Source organism: Aotus nancymaae, unplaced genomic scaffold (assembly GCF_030222135.1).
Source record: "Aotus nancymaae isolate 86718 unplaced genomic scaffold, 86718_ANA_hifiasm-v0.15.2.pri h1tg000059l, whole genome shotgun sequence".
Classification (NCBI taxonomy): Eukaryota; Metazoa; Chordata; class Mammalia; order Primates; family Aotidae; genus Aotus; species Aotus nancymaae.
In genome coordinates this window covers 4,529,833-4,555,352 of record NW_026988473.1, presented here as the reverse complement: position 1 = coordinate 4,555,352, position 25,520 = coordinate 4,529,833, and the positions used below count along the sequence as shown (strand labels likewise).

Here is a 25,520-nt window from a genome sequence, read left to right as displayed (position 1 = left end):
TGGTGTGTACCTGTAGTCCCAGCTACTCGAGAGGCTATGGTGGGAGGATTGAGTGAGCCCCGGTAGGTCAAGGCTGCAGTGAGTCGTGATCAAGCCACTGCACTCCATGTTCCATCTGATTTCCACTCTGTGCTCACTCCGGCTGGGCTACAGAATACATGTGGCCAACACACCCTGTGTGTCCTAACAACAATGTACCATTGGACCCTGGCATTAACCTCTTCTAACATTTCACACTAACTAACGTGAGGTCCATGAGGTCCCCATTTGCAATCAGAGTCCAGGAAGGTCAGCCACAGGAGCTGTTTGTAAATTTCACTCCATTGTTGCCTGAGAGCTTACCACGATAGTTTCTGTTAACCTACCCAGATTTAGTGAAAAGGAACTGGTCCACAGTTTACTTTCTGTGACTTACCAGCTTTGTGACCTCCAGCAAATCACCTCTCTGAGTTTATGGAATCTCCATCATTCAAATGGGATTTACAGATAAAATCCCACCATATATACCACATTTTGTTTATCCATCCATCAGTTGATAGATATTTGGGTTAGTTCTACTCCTTGGTCATGATAAATCGTTCTGCTGTTAATATTCTTGTAGAAGTATTTGTGTATACATACACTTTTTTTTTTTTGAGAGTTTTGCCCTGTTGCCTGGGCTGGAGTGCAGTGGCACAATCTTGGCTCACTGCAACCCCTGCCTCTCAGGCTCAAGCAATTCTTGTGCCTCAGCTTCCTGAGTAACTGGGATTACAGACTGTTTTCCACTGCCACTGTACCATTTTGCATTTCTACCAGCAAGTTTAAAGTCTCCAATTTCTCTACATTCCAAGTCTCTGTTGCTCGGGCTGGAGTGCAATGGCGCGATCTTGGCTCACTGCAACCTCCGCCTCCCGCCTCCCGGGTTCACGCGATTCTCCTACCTCAGCCTCTCAACTAGCTGTGACTACAGGTGCGCACTACCACATCTGGCTAATTTTTTGTATTTTCAGTAGAGATGAGTTTCACTATGTTGGGTAGACTGGTCTCGAACTCCTAACCTTGTGATCTGCCCACCTCAGCCTCCCAAAGTGCTGGGATTACAGGCGTGAGCCACCATGCCCAACCTATTGTCATCTTTTTTATTATAACCATCCTTGTGGGTACGGATATGATTACATTTCCCTAATGACTAATGAAGTTGAGCATCTTTTTGTGTGCTTATTGCCTATTTGCATATCTTCATTGGAGAAATATCTGTTTTAGTATTTTGCCCATTTTTTCATTGGATTATTTGTCTTTTTATTGTTGAGTTGTAACAATTCTTTATATACTCCGTATACTAGACAATTCTCAAATAGATGATTTGCAAATATTTTCTCCTATTCCGTGGATTGTCTTTTCACTTTCTTAATAGTGATCTTTGATGCACAAAAGTTTTTAATACATTATCTTTTAAAATAAAGTAAATGTTTATTATGATTAAAGTGACACTTTTTAAAAATACATTTTATTGCATTTTAGGTTTTGGGGAACATGTGAAGAACATGCAAGATTGTTGCATAGGTACCTACATGGCAATATGGTTTGCTGCCTTCCTCCCCATCACCTATATCTGGCATTTCTCCCCATGTTATCCCTCCCCAACTCCCCACCCCTCGCCGTCCCTCCCCTAGTTCCCCCACCACAGACCCCAGTGTGTGATGCTTACCTGTGTCCATGTGTTCTCATTGTTCAACACCCGCCTATGAGTGAGAACATGCGATGTTTGATTTTCTGTTCTTGTGAGTGACACATTTTCTTACACCAATCAGCTAAAGGAGAAAATCATTCCTTTGTGGTGTTGGGTACAATTCAGCAGTCATTCCTAATAAACTCTCTAAGTAAAACAGAACTAGATGAAAACAACAAAACCCTGATTATACTTTTTTTTTTTTTTTGGCTGTAAGTTTATTCAATGCAAAATAACCTTCTCCAATTTTACTGAGGTGGCTGACCACGTCCACGACCAAATCCGTCTCTAAACTGGAATTCAGTTGCTGACGCAGCCCCAGCCTCGGCTTTCTTGTCGGCACTCGGTGGCACAGCACTCCTGTAGGTATCTCTGTTGGCTTCCCCTCTTGTGAGTCTTGCAGATCGCTCACCTTCCAGACCTTTAGGCCGAGGCCTGCCTGTCTCTGGACGGCTGGGGCATAGGGTGGCAGGCACAATCTCTGGGGGCAGATGAAGGTAATCATCTGGATTACTTGATACTAGATACCCTCATTGGTAAGGTACCAGTAGAAACGTCTCCAGGGAAACCGTTCCTTCACGTAGCCTCGGGACTTGAGAGACTGCATGGCCTCCGTGACATGAAGATTGGGCATGTTCGTGTCTGCCAGCTCTGGGTGCTTAGGCATGTGGACATTCTTCTTGGCCACCATGACTCCCTCCTTAAAAAGGAGCTCATAAATGGCAATCCAGTTCTTCTTAGGCATCAACATCTAAGTGGCTGTAGGGTCCGGGGCTGAGGCTGGAAAAGACTTTTTTTAGACAGTTTTACTCTGTTGCCCAGAGTGGAGTGCAGTGGTATGATCTCAGCTCACTGCAACCTCCGCCACCTGGGTTCAAGCAATTCTTCTGCCTCAGCCTCCTGAGTGGCTGAGACTACAGGCACCCATCACCATACCTGGCTAATTTTTTTTTTTTTTTTAGTAGAGACGGGGTTTCGCCATGTTGGTCAGGCTGGTCTTGAATTCCCAACCTCAGATAATCCGCTCACCTTGGCCTCCCAAAGTGCTGGGATTACAGGTGTGAGCCACCACGCCCAGCCTGATTACACATTTTTTTTTGAGATGGAGTTTTCACTCTTGTTGCCCAGGCTGGAGTCTAATGGCATGATCTCAACTCACTGCAACCTCCATTTCCTGGGTTCAAGTGATTCTCCTGCCTCAGCCTCCCAGGTAGCTGGGATTACAGGCGCCTGCCACCATGCTCAGCTAATTTTTGTATTTTTAGTAGAGACAGGGTTTCACCATATTGGCAAGGCTGGTCTTGAACTCCTGGCCTCGTGATCCGCCCGCCTTGGCCTCCCAAAGTGCTGGGATTACAGGCATGAGCCATCACGCCCAGCCTCAACTCTTTCCTAACAAAATTTGTATATTGATGGGGTAGCAATGTGTTCCCTCAAGAATATTACAATATAACTTATAAACTTACATTTCCCAGCCTCCTTCAAAGATATGGCTATGTGGCTAAAGTCTAAGGAAAAGTGGTTGGGAAGGACTTCTAGAAAGACTCCTCTTCAAAAAAGGATAGACAATGGTTTGCGCAAGTCTTTTTTTTCTTTTTTCTATTTTTGTTTCATTTCTCTTTTCACTCTCTTTTCTAGTTTATTTTTAAAAATTTTATTTGCCCTTTCTTCTTCCTACTTTCTGCTAGCTGGAATGGAATGTGAACCTGATGGTTGGAATTCCAGAAGCCATCTTGGACTAGGAGGTGACCTTAAGGTTGAAGATTAATTGGAGGACAGTGGAGCAGAAAGATGGAGGTCTGATGAACTTGAAGTCACCATTTTAGCCCTGGGTTACCTATCTCTGAAATTATTTCATCTGACGGAGCAATAAACTTGTTTTGTCCCAGCTACAATTGTTTTAGGACTTGGCTACGTCACAGATCTAAAACCCACTTGATTTACTCCTGCAATCAAAATATTATATTGACATAGAAAAGACAACAAATAAATCAGTGGAATAAAATAGAAAATCCAGAAACAAATTCAACTGTTTCTGGGGACCTGAGACATGAAAGATTACAGTTCAAGTCAGTTGGAGAAAAATGTTTTATTTACTAAATATAACTGCTGACATGCTGGCTGTTTGTCAGGAATAAAACAAAGTTAAATCCTTCAAATAAGATTAGTTCTAAGTGGATTAGGGATCTAAAGGCAAAATGTAAAGTAATTAAATTAAATAAACAGGGCCGGGCGCGGTGGCTCATGCCTGTAATCCCAGCACTTTGGGAGGTCGAGGCGGGTGGATCAGGAGGTCAAGAGATCAGACCATCCTGGTCAACATGGTGAAACCCTGTCTCTACTAAAAATACAAAAAATTAGCTGGGCATGGTGGCGCGTGCCTGTAATCCCAGCTACTCGGGAGGCTGAGGCAGGAGAATTGCCTGAACCCAGGAGGCGGAGGTTGCGGTGAGCCGAGATCGCATCATTGCACTCCAGCCTGGGTAACAAGAGCGAAACTCCGCCTCAAAAAAAAAAAAAAAAATTAAATAAACAAAAATTGGAGAATATTTGCATAAGCTTAGGTTGAGGAGACCTTATTAGGCAAAGCAGGAAACCTAAAACCCATAAAGGAAAAGAATTGTACAATGTTGTGTGGTAGATAAAAACCACAAAGTTAAAAGCTAGGCTGGGAAAAATACATATGTAACACATTTGCTATCCAGCAGTTATTGTCGATGGTGAGAAACTGCAAACATTTTCCGTAAAGAACCAGATAGTAAATATTTGAGGCGTTAAGGGTGTGAACCCTGAAAGAACCAATCCTTCATGATGGATCCTCTGTGCAAATATGAATCCCTTGAGGTGGGTTCCTAAAATTGCTTTTTGATTTTTGAGACAGGATATTGCTCTGTCGCCCAGGCTGGGGTGCAGAGAGGTGATTTTGACTGACTGAAGCCTCGACCTCCTGAACTCAAGCGATCCTCCTGCCTCGGCCCCGGACTAGCTGGGATCACAGGCATCTGCCACCGCGGCCGGCTAATTTTTTGTAGAGAAGGGGTTTCGCTATGTTGCCCAGGCTGATTTTGAACTCCTGGGCTCAAGTGATCCGCCCGCCTCGGCCTCCCAAAGTGCTGAGATTACAGGCGTGAGCCAACGCGCCCGGTCTGGGATGGATATTTTTAAGGCTCCTGATACATATTGCTAAACTCTTTTCTAGAAACGCTCTACCAGCCTACCATCCCACTAGCAGAGTATGACGCCTACGGTTGAGATTTTTGGCTCAAAGAATTATGATGTATTTCAAGGGGAGAACCCTCTTCTTATCTTAAACTCTCTTTTAGTGACCTACCTTTACTCCCAAGCCTCCCTGGGGAAATCCCAATAACCCATTGGGAATCTCTACCTGGAAATCCCAGAAGCACTCAAACTTAACGTGTCCAAAACTAAATTATTTCTGTCACCTTCCCACCTCATATCCCCTCCAAATGCTCGATTCAGAAAACATACCCAGCAGTGTGGCTGGCACCACGGTGATAATCACGATAATAACCATGGCAACCAGATTCCCTACTGAAGCCATTCATTTCGGATGAACCACGGACACAACAGGCAGGGATAACAAGGGGAACGGAGAAGGGGGTACAGTACGTTTGACAGTCGAAGGCACGCGCACGACAGCGCCAGCGCACAACGGAACAAGGAAAAAGAGTGACGAACATAAGCCACTGAGCTTCACGGAGCAGCCAATACCCAGAAAACAGGTATCTGCTATTAGCACGCAGACTCAGTTTCCTTACAGGTAACCCCGGGTCTTCGCGGGTCACACCAGTCCTTCTCGCCCAGCGAGAGAGAACTGCGCAGCCGCCGGCGGGCAGGCCGCTAGGCGCGTGCGTAGAGTCGCCCACACGCCCGCTAGTGCGCAAGCGCCCTGGGCCGCGCGTGCGTGCGTGGGGTCCGGGGGGCGGGGGGGATGAGCCCCGGAAAGCAAGGGAAACGGGTGGGGTTGGAGCAGGGTCTCGCGCATGCGTGCGCTGCACGAACCATTTGGCGGGTTTTTCCTGGCCACTCTTGTTCTGTTACCGTCACAGAGAAGCTCTGGGGTAGCTTTTAGGAAGCGGGACGTTCTCCCCAGGAAAGCGTCCTCTTGAGATTTCTGCTCCCTCCATTCAGGGCGTTTGGGGGCCACCCCTTCATTATTTAAAAAAAAGTATTTCTCTGTGACCAACGGCCAGGGCCTTCTGACAGTGTGAGGTCTTGCTTGGGCTAGTTGATCACCTCCTGTCACGGTCCACGGAGGATGGAAGGATAAGAAGCCGAGGCGCTCGTCGCTCGCCACGCCCGCGGGTTTCTTGGGCGCAGGTCAGAGCTGGGTGGGCCCTCTTCCCCGGCCCCCGGCTTGGGCGACCATGTCCGTGTCGCCCAAGCAGCTGGCGGAGGAGCTGCAGATCTTCGGCCTAGACTGCGAGGAGGCTCTGATTGAGAAATGTGAGTCCCGCGCCCCTCCCGCGCCCCAGCGGAACTCCACGCTCTCGCCCGAGTTCCTCGGCGCGCAAAACCGAAAGGGTAGCGCTTCCAGTTTCCACCTTCCCTTCAGCTGAGTTCTCGGTGGCTGTGAGATGAAGAATCAAACTGAGTTTTGAGATTTAGGATGTTGGGACTTTGAAATGCCCACTGGGTACCAATTGAATGCCAAATGAAAAATAAGAATATGCCTCACGGTTTTAAACCAACTCGAAGTTCCCGAAAGGCGGAATTGGGATGTGCTAGATCGAAACGAGGCTCGGGTGGCACCTGAGTTTGGAAATTGTTGACACCCTGGTAAAGAAGCAAGAGTTGTGGGGGTTTTGATATGTAGCTTTTTATTCTTGGCTCCTCCCTTTCCAGCCTACACCTTAAACCTCTGCTGATCCATCAGTCCTCTCATCAGAGCTGGTGGTGGTATGTGCAAATATGAATCCCTTGAGGTGGGTCCTAAAATTGAATTTGAGCTTTGGAAGGAGCTTTAGGGAGCTTGTTGGCTCCCTCTGTTTACAGATGGAGAAACAGACAAGGAAAGCGAATTGCCTGAGCTGTCTATGAAGCCAGGTGTCCTGCCGCAGAGTCCAGTGCTCCATTATAGGAGTCCATCGTGTTGGTCACGCTGTAGAGCAGAGTAAGGAGTTATTTGAAGCAAAGCTTGGGAGATGTGGAAGTTCTAGAATCGGTATGAATGTGCGCCTGCCAACCTTAAACTCAACACTTTGAACTTCTTATGTATGAAAAGAGAATGCAAACATGTTTATTTATGGTGAGAAATTCATTTCAGAAACCAGAATACTTCAAGTCTTCATGCCCAGTGCCTTCTCTTTTTTTTTTTTTTTTTTTTTGAGACAGAGTCTTGCTTTATCTCCCAGGCTGGAGTGCAGTGGCGCGATCTCAGCTCACTGCAGCCTCTACCTCTGGGGTTCAAGCAACTTTCCTGCCTCAGCCTCCCAAGTAGCCAGGATTACAGGCACCTGACATGAGGCCCGGCTAATATATATATATAATTTTTTTTTTTTGGGTAGAGACGGGGTTTCACCATGTTGGCCAAGGCTGGTCTTGAATTCCTGACCTCAAGTGATCCAACCACTTCAGCCTCCCAAAGTGCTGAGATTACAGGCATGAGCCACTGTGCCCGGCCCTTCACTTTTTAAAAGTAAGCTTAAGTGGAAAACCTATTATAGTCAGAAATTTACATGGTAAGCATTAAATCAACACAAGAGTAATTAGTTATGTGAACCAAATTTGTAAAGGCTTCAGGCCAAGATCCCAGTTTCTTCCATCTCACGTAGGGCTGAACTGGCGTGGCTTTGGAATTGTGGACTTTGGATCATCAGTAGCCTCAATGGCACCTTAATGTTTCCTGACAGTCAACCTTATTTCCCCAGTCTCTCTTTTTTTTTAATTTTTGAGATGGAGTCTGGCTCTGTTGCCAAGCTGGAGTGTAGTCAGTGGCATGATTTCAGCTCACTGCAATCTCTGCCTCCTGGGTTTAAAGATTCCTTTGCCTCAGTCTCCTGGGTAGCTGGCACTACAGGCGTGCAGCACCACACCTGGCTAATTTTTTGTATTTTTAGTAGAGACAGGGTTTCACCATGTTGGCCAGGATGATCTTGATCTCCTGACCTCATGATCCGCCCGCCTCAGCCTCCCAAAGTGCTGGGATTACAAGTGTAAGCCACCGAGCCTGGCCGTTTTTTTGTTTTTGTTTTTGTTTTTTTGGTTTTTTTTTTTTTTTTGAGATGTAGTCTCCCTCTGTCACCCAGGCTAGAGTGCAATGGTGTCATCTTGACTCACTACAGCCTCTACCTCCCAGGTTCCAGTGATTCTCTTGCCACAGCCTCCCAGGTAGCTAGGATTACAGGTCCACATCATCACACTCAGCTCCTTTTTGTATTTTCAGTAGAGATGGTGTTTCACCATGTTGGCCAGACTGGTCTTGAACTCCTGACCTCAGGTGATCCATCCACCCTGGCCTACCAAAGTGCTGGGATTACAGGCATGAGTCACCATGCCCAGCCCCTTGTCTCTTCACTCTGAGTCTTCCAGGTTACTATTTTCCACCTTCTCCTCTTTTAACATCCTTCTGTCCCACCTTCACTCTCAGCTGACAAACTTCTATTTTTTGCTGAAAAAAACATAAAAGCATTAGGAAACTTCTATCAGCCACCACCATTACATCTCACTGACCCATATCTGTGGCATATACCTAGCCTGCTTTCCTATTACAATGAATAAACTCTCCATATTCCTAGCAAAATCCAGGCCCTCCACTTGAGCCCTAAACCCCATTCCTTCTCACCTAATTAAGGACATCACTGGTAATTCTACTCTCTTACATATTTTCTATTTTTCTCTCTACAATATTTTTTTCCTTCTAGCATAGAAATGTGCTTTCAATCCTTTCTTTAAAATACTCTGTTGACCCTACTTCCCACTCCAGTTCTCTCCTTCCCAATTACAGCAGACCTCAAAAGGGTCTTGACATCTTTTTTTTTTTTTTTACTTTAAGTTCTGGGGTACATGTGCAGAACATGCAGGTTTGTTACATAGGTATACACGTGCCATGGTGGTTTGCTGCACCTATTAACCTGTCATCTATATTAAGTATTTCTCCTAATGCTATCCCTCCCTTAGCCCCCCACTCCCTGCCATCCCTCCCCTATCCCCCCACCCCCTGACAGGCCCAGGTGTGTGATGTTCCCTTCCTTGTGTCCATGTGTTTTCATTGTTCAACGCCCACTTATGAGTGAGAACATGCAGTGTTTGGTTTTCTGTTCTTGTGTCAGTTTGCTGAGAATGATGGTTTCCATTTTCATCCATGTCCCTGCAAAAGACATGAACTCATCCTTTTTTATGGCTGTATAGTATTCTATGGTGTATATGTTCCATATTTTCTTTATCCAGTCTATCATTGATGGGCATTTGGGTTGGTTCCAAGTCTTTGCTATTGTGAACAGTGCCGCAATAAACATAGGTGTGTATGTATCTTTTAATAGGATGATTTGTAATTTTTTGGGTATATACCCAGTAATGGGATTGCTGGGTCAAATGGTATTTCTAGATCTAGATCCTTGAGGAATCGCCACACTGTCTTCCACAATGGTTGAACTAATTTACACTCCCACCAACAGTGTAAAAGTGTTCCTATTTCTCTACATCCTCTTCAGCATCTGTTGTCTCCTAATTTTTTAATGATCGCCGTTCTAACTGGCGTGAGATGGTATCTCAATGTGGTTTTGATTTGCATTTCTCTAATGATCAGTGATGATGAGCTTCTTTTCATATGTTTGTTGGCTGCATAAATGTCTTATTTTGAGAAGTGTCTGTTCATATACTTCACTCAAAAATATGGAACGCTTCACAAGTTTGCATGTCATCCTTGCAGAGGGGCCATGCTAATCTTCTCTGTATTGTTCCAGTTTTAGTATATGTACTGCAGAAGCGAGCACAGGTCTTGCCATCTTTAAATGTTTCCTCCTTAAATCCATTTCATTAAGTTCTTTTGTTGCTGCCACTTCTCTACTCCAGGTTACCAGTGACCTTCACCTTGCTAAAAACTGGTGATGAATTCTCAGTCCTCATTTTGAATTAGCAGCGGCACTTGACTGTTTGTCATTTTTTCTCTTTTTAAACACATTTTTCTCTTACCATCTTAGACACTACTAGTTTTTCATTTTCTTTTTTTCTGAGACAGGGTCTTGCTCTGTTGCCCAGGCTGGAGTGTAATGGCCAAATCACAGCTCACTACAGCCTCAACCTCCTTGGCTCAAGCAATCTTTCCACCTCAGCTCCCAAGTAGTTGGAACTAAAGGCACGTGCCACCAAGCCAAGCTAATTTTTGTATTTTTTGTAGAAACAGGGTTTCATCATGTTGCCCAAGCTGATCTCGAATTCCTGGGCTCAAACAATCTGCCCACAAAGTGCTGGGATTACAGGCGTGAGCCACTGCACCCGGCTTACTCCTAGTTTTTCTTCAGCCACTTCTCAGGCTTTGCAGATTCATCCTCAGAGGCCCTAAGGCACCCCAAGACTCAAGTCTGGGATCTTTTCTCCCTTCTAGATATGCTTACTCCCTTGGTGATCTCACCTGGGGTCTCATAGCTTTATATCCCATGTATTTACTGATGGTTCCCAAATTTATATCTTAGCCTGGACCTCTTGCCTGAACTGCAGGCTGGTCTTTTCAACAGCCTACTGTCTCCAATTGTATATCTAAATGGCATCTCAAACTCTGCATGTCTAAAACTAAGCTCTTGGTATCTCCTCTCTCTCCCCAGAATAGTTCCTCCTGCTCTTTTCCCCATCTCAGATAATAGGGACCCCACTCTTCCTATTGTACAGGCTAAAAATATCAGCATCATCCTTGACTTCTTTTTCTCACACCTTACATTCAATTAGCAAATCCCACTGGCTTTACTTTCGTATTGTAAAGTCCTATCCAGAGTTCAACCACTTCTCGCCATCTCCACTGCCACCATCTTGGTCCAAGCCACCGTCATCTCTCACCTGGGCTTTACCATGATTCTCTTAATTGGTCTCCCTGATTTTGCCCTCGTCCCCTTCTGTCTCCCCCCAGTAGTAAGCTTTGTGAGGACAAGGATGCTTCTGTCTTGTTTCTCATTGTCCAAAACAATGCCTGGCACTAATAGATTCTGCATAAACATTGATTGTGTAAACAGGATTAGGATTATTTATGCTTTTTGAGGTGAAAGCTGCGATAAATTAACCGAGTTTTTACTTGTCCAATTTTCCTTCCTACAGTGGTAGAGCTTTGTGTTCAGTATGGACAGAATGAGGAAGGAATGGTAAGCGAGCTTATAGCCTTCTGCACCAGCACACGTAAAGATGGCCTTACTTCAGAGATCCTGAACTCTTTTGAGCATGAGGTAAGAACAAAATGAAAGCAAACTAATAACGTGATTCTCCATTTCTGCTCTACAGGGGAGGAATTGTGATATGTTGAGAAGACTATGGGATTTTGAGTCAGACATGGATTCCAGGCCCACTATGAGCTTGGACCAACTACTTAGTGTCCCTGAGCCTCAGTTTCCTCTTCTGTCATTGGGTCTAATAATCTGTATTTTTATGATTGTTAAAAGAATTAAATGAGAATGGGCCGGGCACAGTGGCTCACACCTGTAATCCCAGCACTTTGGGAGGCTGAGGCGAGTGGATCACCTGAGTAAGGAGTTCAAGGCCAGCCTGGCCAACATGGCGGAACTATGTTGACTAAAAATACAAAAAATTAGCCAGTCATGGTGGCACACACCTGTTGTCGCAGCTACTCGGGAGGCTGAGGCAGGAGAATCACTTGAACCCAAGAGGCAGAGGTGGCAGTAAGCTGAAATTACACCACTGCACTCCAGCCTGGATGACAGAGCAAGACTCCGTCTCAAGAAAAAAAATAATAAAAGAATTAAATGAGAATGGACATAAAGCACTTAAAACTATGGCCAGCAGGTAATAAGTCTTCACCAAATAATTGGTACTATTAAGATTGTTATGTGTTACAGTCATGGGATATCTTTTAGTCTGTATATATCTTAATTCTTTGAGGAATGTTATATCTTTGATTATATTTTGAAGACCTTTTATTATCTCAAGGCTTTGGAAAATGCCTCCGCTATTATTTGACTATGAAGTAATGTATTCACTATCTTTTCTTTTTCAGTTTCTGAGCAAAAGATTGTCCAAAGCCCGGCACAGTGCCTGCAAGGACAGTGGCCATGCGGGAGCTAGAGACATTGTTTCCATTCAAGAGCTGTATCCTTTCTGCTGAAGGTCTTTGCATCAAGCTACATGTTGTATTTTATAATTTGTCTATAGCTGGGCGCAGTGGCTCACGCCTGTAATCCCAGCACTTTGGGAGGCCAAGGCGGGTGGATCACGAGGTCAAGAGATCGAGACCATCCTGGTCAACATGGTGAAACCCCGTCTCTACTAAAAATACAAAAAATTAGCTGGGCATGGTGGCGCGTGCCTGTAATCCCAGCTACTCAGGAGGCTAAGGCAGGAGAATTGCCTGAACCCAGGAGGCGGAGGTTGCGGTGAGCCGAGATCGCGCCATTGCACTCCAGCCTGGGTAAAAAGAGAGAAACTCCATCTCAAAAAAAAATAATAATAATAATAATAATTTGTCTGTAGTTGCATGTGTAATTTAAAAACAAATAATAAGGCCAGGCATGGCGGCTGATGCCTGTAATCCCAGCACTTTGTGAGGCTGAGGCAAGCAGATCACTTGAGCCCAGGAATTCATGACCAGCCTGGGCAACACAGTGAAACCCCATCTCTACCAAAAGTACAAATTTTTTTTCTTTTGAGACGGAGTTTCGCTCGTTTTGCCTAGGCCTGAGTACAGTGGCGCAACCTCGACTCACTGCCCCCTCCACCTTTCAACTTGAAGTGATTCTCTTGCCTCAGCCTCTAGAGTAGCTGAGATTACAGGTTCGTGCCATCACGCCCAGCTAATTTTGACTTTTTTTTTTTTTTTTTTTTTTTTTTAGTACAGACAGGGTTTCACCATGTTGGACAGGCTGGTCTCAAACTCCTGACCTCAGGTGATCTGCCCGCCTCAGCCTCCCAAAGTGCTGGGATTACAGGCATGAGCCACCGTGCCCGGCCAAAGTACAAATTAAAAAAAAAAATTAGTTGGGCATGGTGATACATGCCTGTAGACCCAGCTACTTGGGAGGCTGAGGTGGGAGAATTGCTTGAACCCAGGAGGTGGAAGTTGCAGTGAGTCAAGATCTCACCACTGCACTTTAGCCTAGGTGACAGAGGAAACCCCATCTCAAAAAATAATAATATTAACAATAATTGTAAAAATTACCTAATATTGAGATTTCTTATAACAATCAACCCTTGCCTTATATGAAGGTTTATTATTGTTTTTCTTAACCATTGTTCTTAGAATTGAAGTGGAAGAAGAGGAGGAAATCCTCTTGAACTCGTATACCACACCCTCAAAGGTAAGTAAACAGTGTTTTACAAGTAGCATTTTAAAATAGGTTATCACAACATTTGAAGATCTGAGGGAAAAAAAATCAACCACTCTCATGCATTTCCTATTATATTTCCTCTTATATAGCTTCCTTTCTGATCATACGTCTAAATGTTTTACATAATGGCAGTACTTATAAACATATAGCTATCCTGCTTTTCTCAGCACAACATGAAACGTTTCTATAACTGTAATTACTCCATAATTTCCCTTTTTAAGTAGTTGCATAGTTTTATACTATGATTGAATAATTCAGTTGTGTGTTAGATCCTAGTGTGAAAGGTCAAGTAAGGTAGTGAAAAAGCATTGCCTTCAAAGTCTGAGTCAGAAGCCCTAGGTGGCCTTAAGTGAGTTGTTTTATCTCTGAGCCACTATTTCCTTATCCATAATATCAGGATTTATTCATCAGTTATCCAGCAATAACTATGTACTGCACTAGACCCTGGGTAAACAATGGGGAATGAAACAGACATGGATGGGCTCTGCCCTCAGGAAGCTGACAGCCATTGCACAATATTCCCCAGCTTGGAGGGCTTGAAGAGGAAGTGAATAGTTAAAGCACCAGGCCCTATGCAGTATATTCAGTAATAGTAATTATTCTTTATACTAACTAAATAAATTTCTAGAAATTCATGAACATGGAGTGAGCCTTAATTATTCAAAGTAAATTACATTATAAGAAAGAAGGTAAGGGCTGGGTGCAGTGGCTCATGCCTGTAATCCCAGCACTCTGGGAGACCAAGGCAGAAGGATTTTGAGCCCAGGAGTTCCAGACCACACTGGGTGACACAGTGAGACCTCATCTCTATAAAAATAATTTTGTTTTTTTAAAGTTGGGTATGGTGGTGTACACCTGTAAGTCCCAGCTACTTGGGAAGCTGAGGTGACAAGATCACTTGAGCCCAAGAGGTTGAAGCTTCCATAAGCAGAGATCATGCTACTGCTCTACAAGCCTGGGTGACAAAATGAGACGCTGTCTCAAGAAGAAAGAAGGCAAATAGTTTAGATATGCCTGTGGAGAGCAAGAAAGCCAAAAATATGCCTTATGAAGTTGCTAACACAAAACCAGGTACATATAATACTAAAATAAATAATTAGGTGTTTGTTAGAGTTTCTTCAGATTGGAAAGACTATAATTCATTTGATTTTCCCTATAAAGTAGTTGTCTGAGTCCATATCCCAGTGAAGGACACCTCCATTCTTCCATTGGTTCAGGCCAAGAGCCTTGGAAACCTCCTTGAATCCTTTTTCTCTCACACCCCACATCCAACTTATTCCTGTCATTCCTCTCCAGGATCTCGCCACCTCTTACCACTTCCACAGCCACCACAAGGTCTACTGCTACCACCAGGTTCACAGCATCATTGCCTCCTTCTGAATGATTGGGACAGCCTCCTAACTAGCCCTTGGCTTCTTTCTTTCATGTCTACCTCTAACTGACTCTACCCAGAAGCCAGAGTGCTCCTTTCCAGTGAAAGGTCAGGTTTTCTTGCTCACATTTCTCCCACTGACTTTCCATCTTTACTCCTAATACCCAAAGTTTGAACCAGCGTGTGTGAAGTTCTGCAGGAGCTGGCCCCCTCCTCCCTCTGTCCTCTTTCCAGACTTCCCCTTGCTCTCTGCTTCTGCCATGCCAAATGTATGTCCACTTCCTATGTCTCCTTGTCAGAGGGAACAAGCCTGCCTAAAAGAACAAATCCCCTCTTCTATTTTATTTTCTTCCTTTATTTTTATCCATAGGACTTATTACCACCAAACATGTATATACTTACTTTTTTTTTTTTTTTTTGAGATGGAGTCTTGCTCTTTCACCCAGGCTGGAGTGCAGTGGCACGATCTCGGCTCACTGCAACCTCTGCCTCCTGAGTTCAAGTGATTCCTGCCTCAGCCTCCTGAGTAGCTGGGATTACTGGCACATGCCACCATGCCTGGTTAATTTTTGTATTTTTAGTAGAGACGGGGTTTCACCGTGTTGGTCAGGCTGGTCTCGATCTCTTGACCTCATGATCCGCCTGTCTCAGCCTCCCAAAGTGCTGGGATAATAGGCATGAGCCACCGCACTCGGCCTATACTTGCTTTTTTGTTTTAGTCTGTCTTCCCTCCATTAGAATGGAATCTCCTTGAGAATGGAGACTTTGTTTTTACTTGCTGCTGTTTTCCCAGCACCCTGGCACGTTAATAGTTGTTGAAAGACCTCTGAATAAGGGAGTGTGGTTGGCTCTCTAGGTAGGATCTGAATTGCAATACCAGCAGGACCGCCACAGTTTTATCGGGTTGACAGCTTCACAGATCCAGAATTTTATCTAATTTGTCTATGTATTCAGAATTGATCATATTCTTAGAGTCTGACTCATGGTAACCCAGCTCTCAGTAGACTGATGCATAAGCCAGGTGCAAAAGTAGATACCCTTCCAATGACTGAAATCCCATATTTAGGATACCCCATTCTTGCTATGGAAATACTTGGGAGACTAAATTGTGAATCAAAATGTGTTACTGTGAGGCTGGGTGCAGTGGCTCATACCTGTAATCTCAGCATTTTGGGAGGCCGAGGCGGGTAGATCTCTTGAGGTCAGGAATTCAAGACCAGCCTGGCCAACATGGTGAGACCCCGTCTCTACTCAAAATAAAAAATTAGCTGAGCATGGTGGTAGGCGCCTATAATCCCAGCTACTCAAGAGTCTAAGCCAGGAGAACCACTTGAACTCTGGAGGCGGAGGTTGCAGTGAGCCAAGATCACAACACTGCCAGACTCCATCTCAAAAAAAAATAAAAAAAGTTTGTGACTGTGAATTCCACACTAAATGAGTTGGATTGAAAAGTTGAGCAAACAATATGTGTCTAGAGATATGTAAAATGCTTAGAACAATACCCATCACATGGAAATTGTTCAGTCACTGTTAGGCCATGCATCAATGGCAGCATGATAAAATAGTCAAAGTGTGAAATGTTAGCCTTTCCACGCAAACAGTGCCAGGCTGAGGTTGCTTGACCTTTGTCAGGTCTTGGGAACAGGTGTCCCTCTGCTATAGAAGTAAATATGATATGTCAGTGATTTTAGCTTATCACTATTAAGCCTTTCACCTGTGCAGTTGACAACTGTTCTTTTGCCTCCGTGTTCACCATAAATCTGCTTATGATTTGGCTGCCATGTGCCCTAACGGGAGAGAATGTGTTAGCATGAGGACTTGGCGTTCCCATACGCTTGGCAGTTATATTTCTAGTAAATTAATAAACTATCATCCTTGGTTATAATTTGATTTTCTCTGTGGATATGAGAATGCGCTTACCCTCAGATATAAGAATAAGGTACCATTGGTGACTACATTTCTCACTAGAAATTATGAAACCTGCCAGGCCTGGTAGCTCATGCCTGCAATCCCAGCACTTTGAGAGGCCAAGATGGGCGGATCACCTGAGGTCAGGAGTTTGAGACCAGCCTGGCCAACATGGTGAAACCCCGTCTCCATTAAAAATATAAAAATATTAGCCAGTTGTGGCGGCAGATGCCTGTAATCCCAGCTACTCAGGAGGCTGAGGCAGGAGAATTGCTTGAACCTGAGAGGCAGAGGTTGCAGTGAGCCGAGATCGTGCCACTGCACTCCAGCCTGGGCGATAAGAGTGAAACTCTGTCTCAAAAAAAAAAAAAAAAAAAAAAAAGTAGATGAAACCATCTGGGTACAGTGGCTCACGCCTGGAATCCTAGCACTTTGGGAGGCTGTGAAGCGGGTGGATCATCTGAGATCAGGAGTTTGAGACCGGTCTGGCCAACATAGTAAAACCCTGTCTCTACTAAAAATATAAAAATTAGCTGGGTGTGGTGGCACATGCCTGTAATACCAGCTACTTGGGAGGCTGAGGCAGGAGAATCCCTTGAACCAGGGAGACGGAGGTTGCAGTGAATCGAGATCATGCCACTGTACTCCAGCCTGGGTGACAGAACAAGACTCCATCTCAAAAAAAGAAAAGAATAAACCAGCATTAAGTGTTAATAATGAATCTTAGGAGCTTGGTTAAAGGGAGCGCATCCCTAAGAACCGGAACTGGAGTTGGTGAACACTATTAGTTTTTACCACTGAGGTTAGGACTAGAACACCAAACTATGCCTTGTTTACCAGAGTGCCATCACCTTGCCATGTCCTGTGAGACAGACTGTCATTCTCTCAAAATAACATCCCTGCCCCACAGCATTGGCCCTAGAGTACCGTAGCCCACTGTATATTAGGAGAATATTTTTGGGAGATAGTTTGAGGAAATGTATTAAAATTATAAAATCTTTTTTTATTATAATAAAAAAAAGACTAAATGTCACTATGTTGCTGAGGCTGGTCTTGCCTCAGCCTCCCAAAATGCTAGGATTACAGGCATGAGCCACCATGTCTGCCCAAAATCATAAAATCTTTTTCTATCCTTTGACCTAGTAATTCTCCCTAGGGAAACAAAAAAAAAATGTCTTCTGAAGAAATAATTCAACATAATGGGAAAAGCTGTATGCATGAAAATGTGCATTTTAGCATTATTTTATTTTTTAAATTTAAAATCTTAATTTGCCAAATCACTTTTCACCTGAGAATCAGCATTACTTATCATCACTGAAAATTGCAGGCAACCCATAATCCAGCAATAGAGAAGTAATTATGTAAATCATTGTAGGTCAATTTAATCAAATAACATAACTACTTAAAAGGATAAAGATCTGTAATCCCAGCACTTTAGGAGGGCAGGTGGGTCACCTGAGGTCAGGAGTTTGGGACCAGTCTAACCAACATGGCAAAACCCCATCTCTACTAGAAATACAAAATTAGCATGCCCTATAGTCCCAGCTACTCAGGAGACTGAGGCAGGAGAATTGCTTAAACCCTGGAGGCAGAAGTTGAAGTGAGCCAAGATTGCGCATTGCACTCCAGCCTGGGCAACAGGAACGAAACTCCAAATCAAAAAAAAAAAAAAAAAAGGATAAAGATTGTGCCAGGTGCGGCGGTGGCGCATGTGTGTAATCTCAGCATTTTGGGAGGCCAAGGTGAGTGGATCACTTGAGGTTAGGAGTTCGAGACCAGCCTGGTCAAATTGGTGAAACCCCATCTCTACTAAAAATATAAAAAATTATCCGGATGTGGTGGCGGGCACCTGTAATCCCAGCTACTTGGGAGGCTGAGGCAGCAGAATCACTTGAACCTGGGAGGGAGGCTGAGGCGGCAGAATCACTTGAACCCAGGAGGCTGAGGTTGTAGTGAGCTGAGATCTTGCCACTGTGCTAAAAATGTAATTATTTGAGAAAATGTTCATAATTAATACTGAGTGAAAAAGTCAGTACATAAAACTTAGGTTTATATTTAACTAAGATTATGACTATAATTTTTATATTTGTAATTTTAATATACAAATTATAAGCCACCACGCCTAGCTTTTGTTTTTCTCCCCAGATGTGAGGTCTCACTTGCCCACTCTGGTCTCTAACTCCTGGGCTGAGGCAGTCCTCCCACCTTGACCTCCCAGAGTGCTGGGATTACAGGCATGAACCACTACTCCTGGCGTAGAAAGATATTAAAATACTATTAAGGAATATTCAAAACTAGTTATTATATCAGGGTAGTAGAATAAGGGATTTGTTTTTTAATTCGTTTTCCATTGCAGCTACCTAATGATGGTTTTGAATCTGTTCCCTGGTGCTTTGTCCTGTAGTCGCCACCAGTTGACCACTTGGCAGTATAACTTCTTAAACTCGCAGCCAGGAGGAGCCCTAGGGCAGGGAAAGCTGCAGATGAGTTGGCTTCCTGGCTGCTATCCAGGCAAGGATTTTGTGTTTTCTCTAGTACAGTCAGTTATCTTAGACTTTAGGGAGCAATAGGTCTCTGGACTATAGGTTTTATCCTCCATTCTGGGCTTATCTTTGGATTCTTGTTGATGAGTCACAAAAAAAAAGGAGTGACCATCAATGAGGCGTTTGCTAGTTCTTCAAGTATGAGCTCAGCCTTGTTATCTGGTTGGAGTCATTTCCTTTGAAAATGTGTGATAGAGTTTGCCAAAGTAAGTAGTAATGTGGTCTCATTCCTGCTCAGGAAAATATGTCCCTGTAGATCAAATCTATGCATTGCAAAACTCAGATCTGTTTGAAAACAAAGAGAGGTGGGGACAGAAAGTGACTCCTGGCAGTACAGATTACCTGCCTGGTGGTCCTTTTTGGCAATTTTTCATAATTGCCTTCAAAATAGGGACAGTGTCCTGAACGTTGGTCACAGTTGCTGAAGATTTCTTTTGAGATTGTGCTTGATGGTGACCTCCTGGGATCAGGGGACTACCAGGTTGCCTAAGGAGGGGTGAACCAGCCCAGGTCAGAAATGGAGCAGGTCAAAACTCCTGTGCTGATCAGTAGTGGGATCGTGCCTGTGAATAGCCACTGCACTCCAGCCTGGGCAACACAGTGAGACCCCATCTCTTAAAAAAAAAAAAAAAAAGAGAGAGAGAGTTAATGCTTGGATGATGGAGCCTGAAGAAGAGAACCCACCCAGTCCTATTTTGTGCCTTCATTTGGACATGCTCTCTCTTTTCTTCAAAGGAACTATACACTGAATTAGTATTGAGTCTAGTATGACTGAGATTTTGTTTTCCTTTTTTTTCCCTAGGGTTCTCAGAAGCGAGCTATCTCCACCCCAGAAACCCCCCTAACAAAAAGGAGTGTGTCAACTCGTAGCCCCCATCAGCTCCTCTCACCATCAAGTTTCTCTCCAAGGTATGGATCATAATTAATTCAAGTGCCATAAAGCAGGCCCCCTCCCCTTTCTCTGGCTATCTGATGAAGGCTAACAGCAAAGTTACTTATTAACTGTAGGTGGGCGTGTACGTCTGCAGTGAATTGACTGGAAAGCCTACTGCTGTCTGCCTTCCTTGCTTTCCCTTTTCTCTATGGAAAATTACTGTTTCTTACGGTAATTAAGGAAACTCACTTTCCACCTACTTTTCTATGGCTCATTTCCTAGATCAGGAACTGATATCTTCTATTGAAAACAACCTGTCTATTCAGAAATCTAAGAGTCTTAACAGGTCTTGTCAGAAGAGGCAAGTAGCTTTCCACCTGCTTCTGTTAGTTTGTGTTTTGTTGGGTTTCTTTTTCTTTCTTTTCATCTAAAGTGTTTATTTTTTTAAAAGAAAAGCACATATCTTTGTTCATGATGTTTCGCAACCTGTTATTGTTTCTTACTCAGGTTACAACTAGTTTCTGAGAGTTTTCTTGTCACTGTGAATCTGCACTGACTTAATTGGTATTTTGTCCCTCTGCCACCATTGCACATAAATCCACAAAGATCATATGTAATTTTTTGAAATCCGTAAATGACACATATTAGAGAATTCCAAAGGCAAGAGCTCTGCTGAGTAGATGGGTTTTTAGGAGCTTCCACATCAAGATGAGGCTCAGGAGCAGTAGTATTAACCCTTTGGGGAAGCACCAACTGCCAGGAGTCACTACCTCTACTTGGATCACTTCTAGATGAACCAGAGCTTAAAATTTTTCAGCTCTATCACTTTTTTTTTTTTTTGAGACGGAGTCTCACTCTGTCACCGAGGCTGGAGTGCAGTGGCACCATCTTGGCTCACTGCAACCTCTACCTCTTAGTTCAAGCGATTCTCCTGCCTCAGCTTCCCAAGTAGCTGGGACTACAGGTATGTGCCACCACACCTGGCTAATTTTTGTATTTTTAGTACAGACAGGGTTTCACCATGTTGGCCAGGCTGATCTCGCACTCCTGACCTCAGGAGATCCACCTGCCTTGGCTTCCCAAAGTCCTAGGATGACAAGCGTGAGCCACAGTGCCTAGCCTTTTCAGCTCTATAACTTTAGAAAGGTGGTGATAGAAGCTCTGCAGTCATTCAAGGTGAGTGGTCATTGGATTGTTTTTTCTTTCTTTCTTTCTTTTTTTTAAAAGACAGAGTGTCACTCTGTCACCAGGCTGGAGTGCAGTGGTACGACCTCAGCTCACTGCAACCTCAGACTCCCTGGTTCATGTGATTCTTCTGCCTCAGCCTCCTGAGTAGCTAGGATTACAGGCATGCGCCACCATGCCCAGCTAATTTTTGTATTTTTAGTAGAGATGGGGTTTCACCATGTTGGCCAGGATGGTCTCAATCTCCTGACCTCATGATCCACCCGTCTCAGCCTCTCAAAGTGCTGGGATTATAGGCATGAGCTACCACACCCGGCATTTTTTTTTTTTTTTTTTTTTTTTTTTTTTAAGATAGGCTTTCACTCTGTTGCCCAAGGTGGATGCAGTGGCACGATCATAGCTCACTGTAGCCTTGGCCTTCCAGGCTCAGGTGATCCTCCTGTATCAGCCTCCTGAGTAGCTGGGACTACAGACGTATGCTACCAAGCCCAGCTAATTTTTGTAGAGATGGGGTTTCACTATGTTGTCCAAGCTGGTCTTGAACTCCTGGCCTCAAGCAATCTACCCACCTCAGCCTCCCAAAATACTGGGATTACAGGCATAAGCTACCACGCCTGGCAGTATTTGGATTTTGAAGGACAATTTTACTTTAGGGTGGTCTACTGCTGCTTTGGGGAGTTCTCAGACTTTTTGGAAGAAAGCTTTCTAGACTTAACAAGAGCGTCTTTGTAACCTGGTATATAGGGATGGTTCTTATAGACATGCCAGCACCATTTCAGGAGTTATATTCTCCAAATGTAAATACAATCCTCTGAAACCTGTCGAACTGTTTACAGCTGGCCTCATGTGAGCATCTTGTTGCATTAAAGGGCCTGCTATAATGGGTGGCTTGTGGAGCTTCCCAGGAAAGAGCTTGGAGAAGTTGGCAAAATGCTGCCTAGTCATTTTTTAATGCACACTAATAAAGCTGACAGCAGAAACTGGTTTTGTAATTTACAAAAGTAACTTCTAAATTATTCAGGTAGAGGTGGCACTGGAGATTGAGATAATTAATTGAGCTCATTTTCTGTAGCCTCTCTGTGGAAAGAAAGAATGATGGCATTAATTGCAGCGGTGCCCCACATAAAACTGGTTCCTGCAGAGTTTCAGTGCATTAAACAAAGCCTGTTTTAAAGAGACCTCTCTGTATGATGTGTTTAAAACCAGAGGGTTAGAAGACCTTGCTGTCATCTAAGCATATCAGCAATATCCATGTGTTCTTGAGAGGTGTAATTTACTGTCAGGGAGTGGAAATGTGAGAACTTGGCAGTTGAGCCTGGAAAAATGGGAACATTTGCACATCAGCAGACTGTTAATTCATTAATTCTCTACCTCCGTAGACACTAGGGAAAGCTGATTAATTTTAACTTCATTTTATTGTTTCTACCTTGAACTATATTGTGAGTTTTTATATATGCTCAACAAGTTTGGCTTATCCACAGTTCCAGGCTCAGATGATGTTCTAATAAACACTAAAAATTCGTAAGAAGAAAAAAATGGTATTTGAAGTTTGCCTTTTAATCAATTCAGAGTTTGGAGATTTTTTTTGCCTTGCTTGGTTTTAATCCCAAGATAACGACAACCTTTTAAAATACGTTTCTGTCTCTAAGCTTCTCTAAAAATGTTTGGTATTCCTCAGCCTGGTATTCCTCAACCCTTCATTCCTGAAATTCCTTAAAGGTCTGGGTATGTCCAACCTCGTTAAACTGATTCAATGTATAAATTATGAGGCTACATTCCTTTTCTCCAGTCCCCATTTCCAAAAGAACCTCATTTGATTCCTCTCTCCCTTTAGATATGAACACAGTAAATGTCAATCTGTTTTTGCTTCCAATTAGTGCTACTCCCTCCCAGAAATATAACTCAAGAAGTAACCGAGGAGAAGTGGTTACCTCCTTTGGCTCAGCACAGGGAGTGTCTTGGTCTGGGAGAGGAAGAGCTGGAAACATCAACCTGAAGGTCTTGGGGTGTCCAGAGGCACTAACTGGGAGCTACAAATCCATGTTTCAGAAGCTCTCAGACATCCGAGAAGGTGATTGTTTTTCCTTTTGAAATTCTGGTGGATATAAAACCACCTGGAAGGGTTTAGAGTAACAAAGTTTCAGCAAGACTGGTAGAACAAGTTCCAAGGTTGTCTTTGAATATATGAGTTGGTAGATGTCCTCATGGAAGTCCTAGTAATGGAGGGACACTGGCGATACTATCAGTAATTGTCCCAATTCACTTCACTTTGCTTAAAAAGCACATGACCATTCCCAGCAGCAAAAACTTGAATAATGTAAAGGAATTCAACTTAAAGATAGTCATGCCTTCTTCCTTAGAAGCCTTCTTCAGGTTGGCCTTGACTTGCCTAAAACCTCAGTGAGGACCTGAGTAAAGGGCAGACTTGGGGATGAGGCGGGGTTCATGCTGATTCCCTGGGATTGTGCTGTGGGGTCTCCGGTGGCCAGATGGAAGGCCAGATTCAGCAACCAAATATCAGGAAATTGGCAAGGGTTTTAGAAGGTTTAAACTGGCCAGATGTCCCAGGCACCCTTCCTGCTTCTGTAAAACGACTAACTTTAATATTTTACAATGTGCTGTATTTTCTCTTCTTGGCAAGTGAAATGTCTTAAACATAATACTTTTTTTCCACTTCTGGGATTGCAGTTCTGACCTATAAGATAGAAGAACTTGGCAGCGAACTCAAGGAACATTACAAGATTGAGGCTTTCACTCCTTTGCTAGCCCCAGCACAGGTAAGAGTTGTTCCAGTAGTTCTTACTAATTAATATTACATTTTAAAATTGATGACCAAGAGGCACCCTTGTTGCTTCCTTTTTCACTTCTTGCCTGTGTTCTAGTTTGAACATCTATCTTGGTTGAATTTGGGAAAATGGGCCCTTCTGAAGAAAGATTTGTAAGTGCTGTCTGGTTTTGTGACAGAGCGTTATTTTCTTCCCACCTGGATTAGAGTCTTGCACATAAGCAGAGATTGAAGACCTTGTTTCCCTTGGTGGTGAGACAGGTAGCTCCCTGGGGATTTCCCACAAATAGAAGCATTCAAATATTGAGATAAAAGGACAGCAGCGAGGGTGGGGTTTTCAGAGTCTTGTTCTCTAGCCAATGACTCACAGTCTCTCCCCTGGTTTTTTAGTCTCTTGTTATAGACAAACTGCTGCCAGTCGTATCTTTATATCATAGTTTAATCTGGTGTATATACCAGTGCTTTCTCTCTAGAACATTTTCTAATCTAAGGGGAAATGTGTTCTAGAAGTTTCTTTAAAGTACCTTTGTCAATGTTTACATTGAAAGAATGACCAATTGGGGAAGTGATGCAGAACTGTGTCATAGAAGGAAGTTTTGGAGGACTTGCAAGGAAGTAATTGAGGGAAGGCAGGGATGTATAATCACATGGGAAAGATGAGACTTCCTCTTTTCTCCCAAGAGTGGGAACAGAACAGAGGAAGCCATGGGGAGAGAGATTTTAGCTCAGTTTAATAAAGAACTTCTTGTTAAGAGGTTGTATGGTATGTGGCTAAATATATGGCTCTGGAGCCAAATTTCTGGTCTCAAACCCAAGCTTCACCCACCTTGACTAAATCATCTAGCCTCTCTGTTGCTTGTTTTCCTCATCTGTAAAATGGGTACAATAATATCCACTTGATGGTTGTTGTGAGGATTAAATGAGTTAATACATATAAAATGCATAAGAATACATTTTAGAAGAGTGCATGGTATTTAGTAAGCTCAAGAAATGTTAAAAAAAAAAAAAAAAGAAGAAATGTTAGCTATTATTAAGTAGTTATAGCTGTCCAAAGACAGTGGGCTGCTCTGGGGTGGTGAGGATGGGGTGGGGTGGTCATCCAGAGGCAAGTTCCCCTACATTAGAGATGCTCACACTTAGGCAGCCTCCTAGGAGGGCTCAAGTGCTGGGTGGGTGGGTGGACAAGATGCCCTTTCAGAGTTTTTCCACCCTGAGAGTCAGTGATGACGCTGTAGTCACCTCAGGGTCAAAGAATGCCCTGCCAAAAAAAATGTATTTGTTGTTTGCAGTTTGTTTTGCTATTCACCCTGTTGACATCAGATTTTGAGCTCCTGCTCCAAAGACCGTCATTCTTATACTGTGACCTTCCTTTGGTAGGAGCCTGTCACCCTGCTGGGCCAGATTGGCTGTGATAGCAACGGGAAGCTGAACAATAAGTCAGTGATTCTCGAGGGAGACCGGGAACATTCCTCAGGTGCTCAAATTCCAGTGGATTTATCTGAACTTAAGGAATATTCTCTGTTTCCCGGACAGGTGAGATTGGAGGAGTTCCACCAGGATACAGGCGCACTCTTTATGCCTGTAGTGTACATGCTGTGCCATGCGCAGCTGCTCCTCAGTTCCTGTCTCTGCTGCCAT

At 43.8% G+C, this 25,520-nt stretch overlaps 1 protein-coding gene, 1 non-coding gene and 1 pseudogene across 3 annotated transcripts in view; 1 reads left to right on the top strand and 2 right to left on the bottom strand.

Moving 5' to 3' along the window:
- Window positions 1–1,904: 1,904 nt before the first annotated feature.
- Window positions 1,905–5,479, bottom strand: LOC135270064 (small ribosomal subunit protein eS10-like; annotated as a pseudogene).
- The window catches only part of POLA2 (DNA polymerase alpha 2, accessory subunit), a 36,912-nt gene continuing 16,742 nt past the window's right edge, over window positions 5,351–25,520 (top strand). The window contains exons 1-8 of one of the 2 annotated variants that reach the window (XM_012462995.3): window positions 5,351–5,454; window positions 10,979–11,103; window positions 11,889–11,980; window positions 13,128–13,185; window positions 19,841–19,947; window positions 22,975–23,168; window positions 23,786–23,874; window positions 25,260–25,415. In XM_012462995.3, coding sequence (XP_012318418.1) covers window positions 11,020–11,103; window positions 11,889–11,980; window positions 13,128–13,185; window positions 19,841–19,947; window positions 22,975–23,168; window positions 23,786–23,874; window positions 25,260–25,415 — 780 coding nt within the window. In that variant the 5' untranslated portion in view covers window positions 5,351–5,454; window positions 10,979–11,019. Of the gene's footprint in view, window positions 5,455–5,690; window positions 6,179–10,978; window positions 11,104–11,888; window positions 11,981–13,127; window positions 13,186–19,840; window positions 19,948–22,974; window positions 23,169–23,785; window positions 23,875–25,259; window positions 25,416–25,520 lie in introns of those variants that run through there. The other variant, XM_012462994.3, reaches the window with a different exon arrangement.
- On the bottom strand, window positions 9,560–9,666 carry LOC135270259 (U6 spliceosomal RNA). Its single transcript, XR_010338426.1, has one exon. It is a non-coding gene; the product is annotated as a U6 spliceosomal RNA (small nuclear RNA).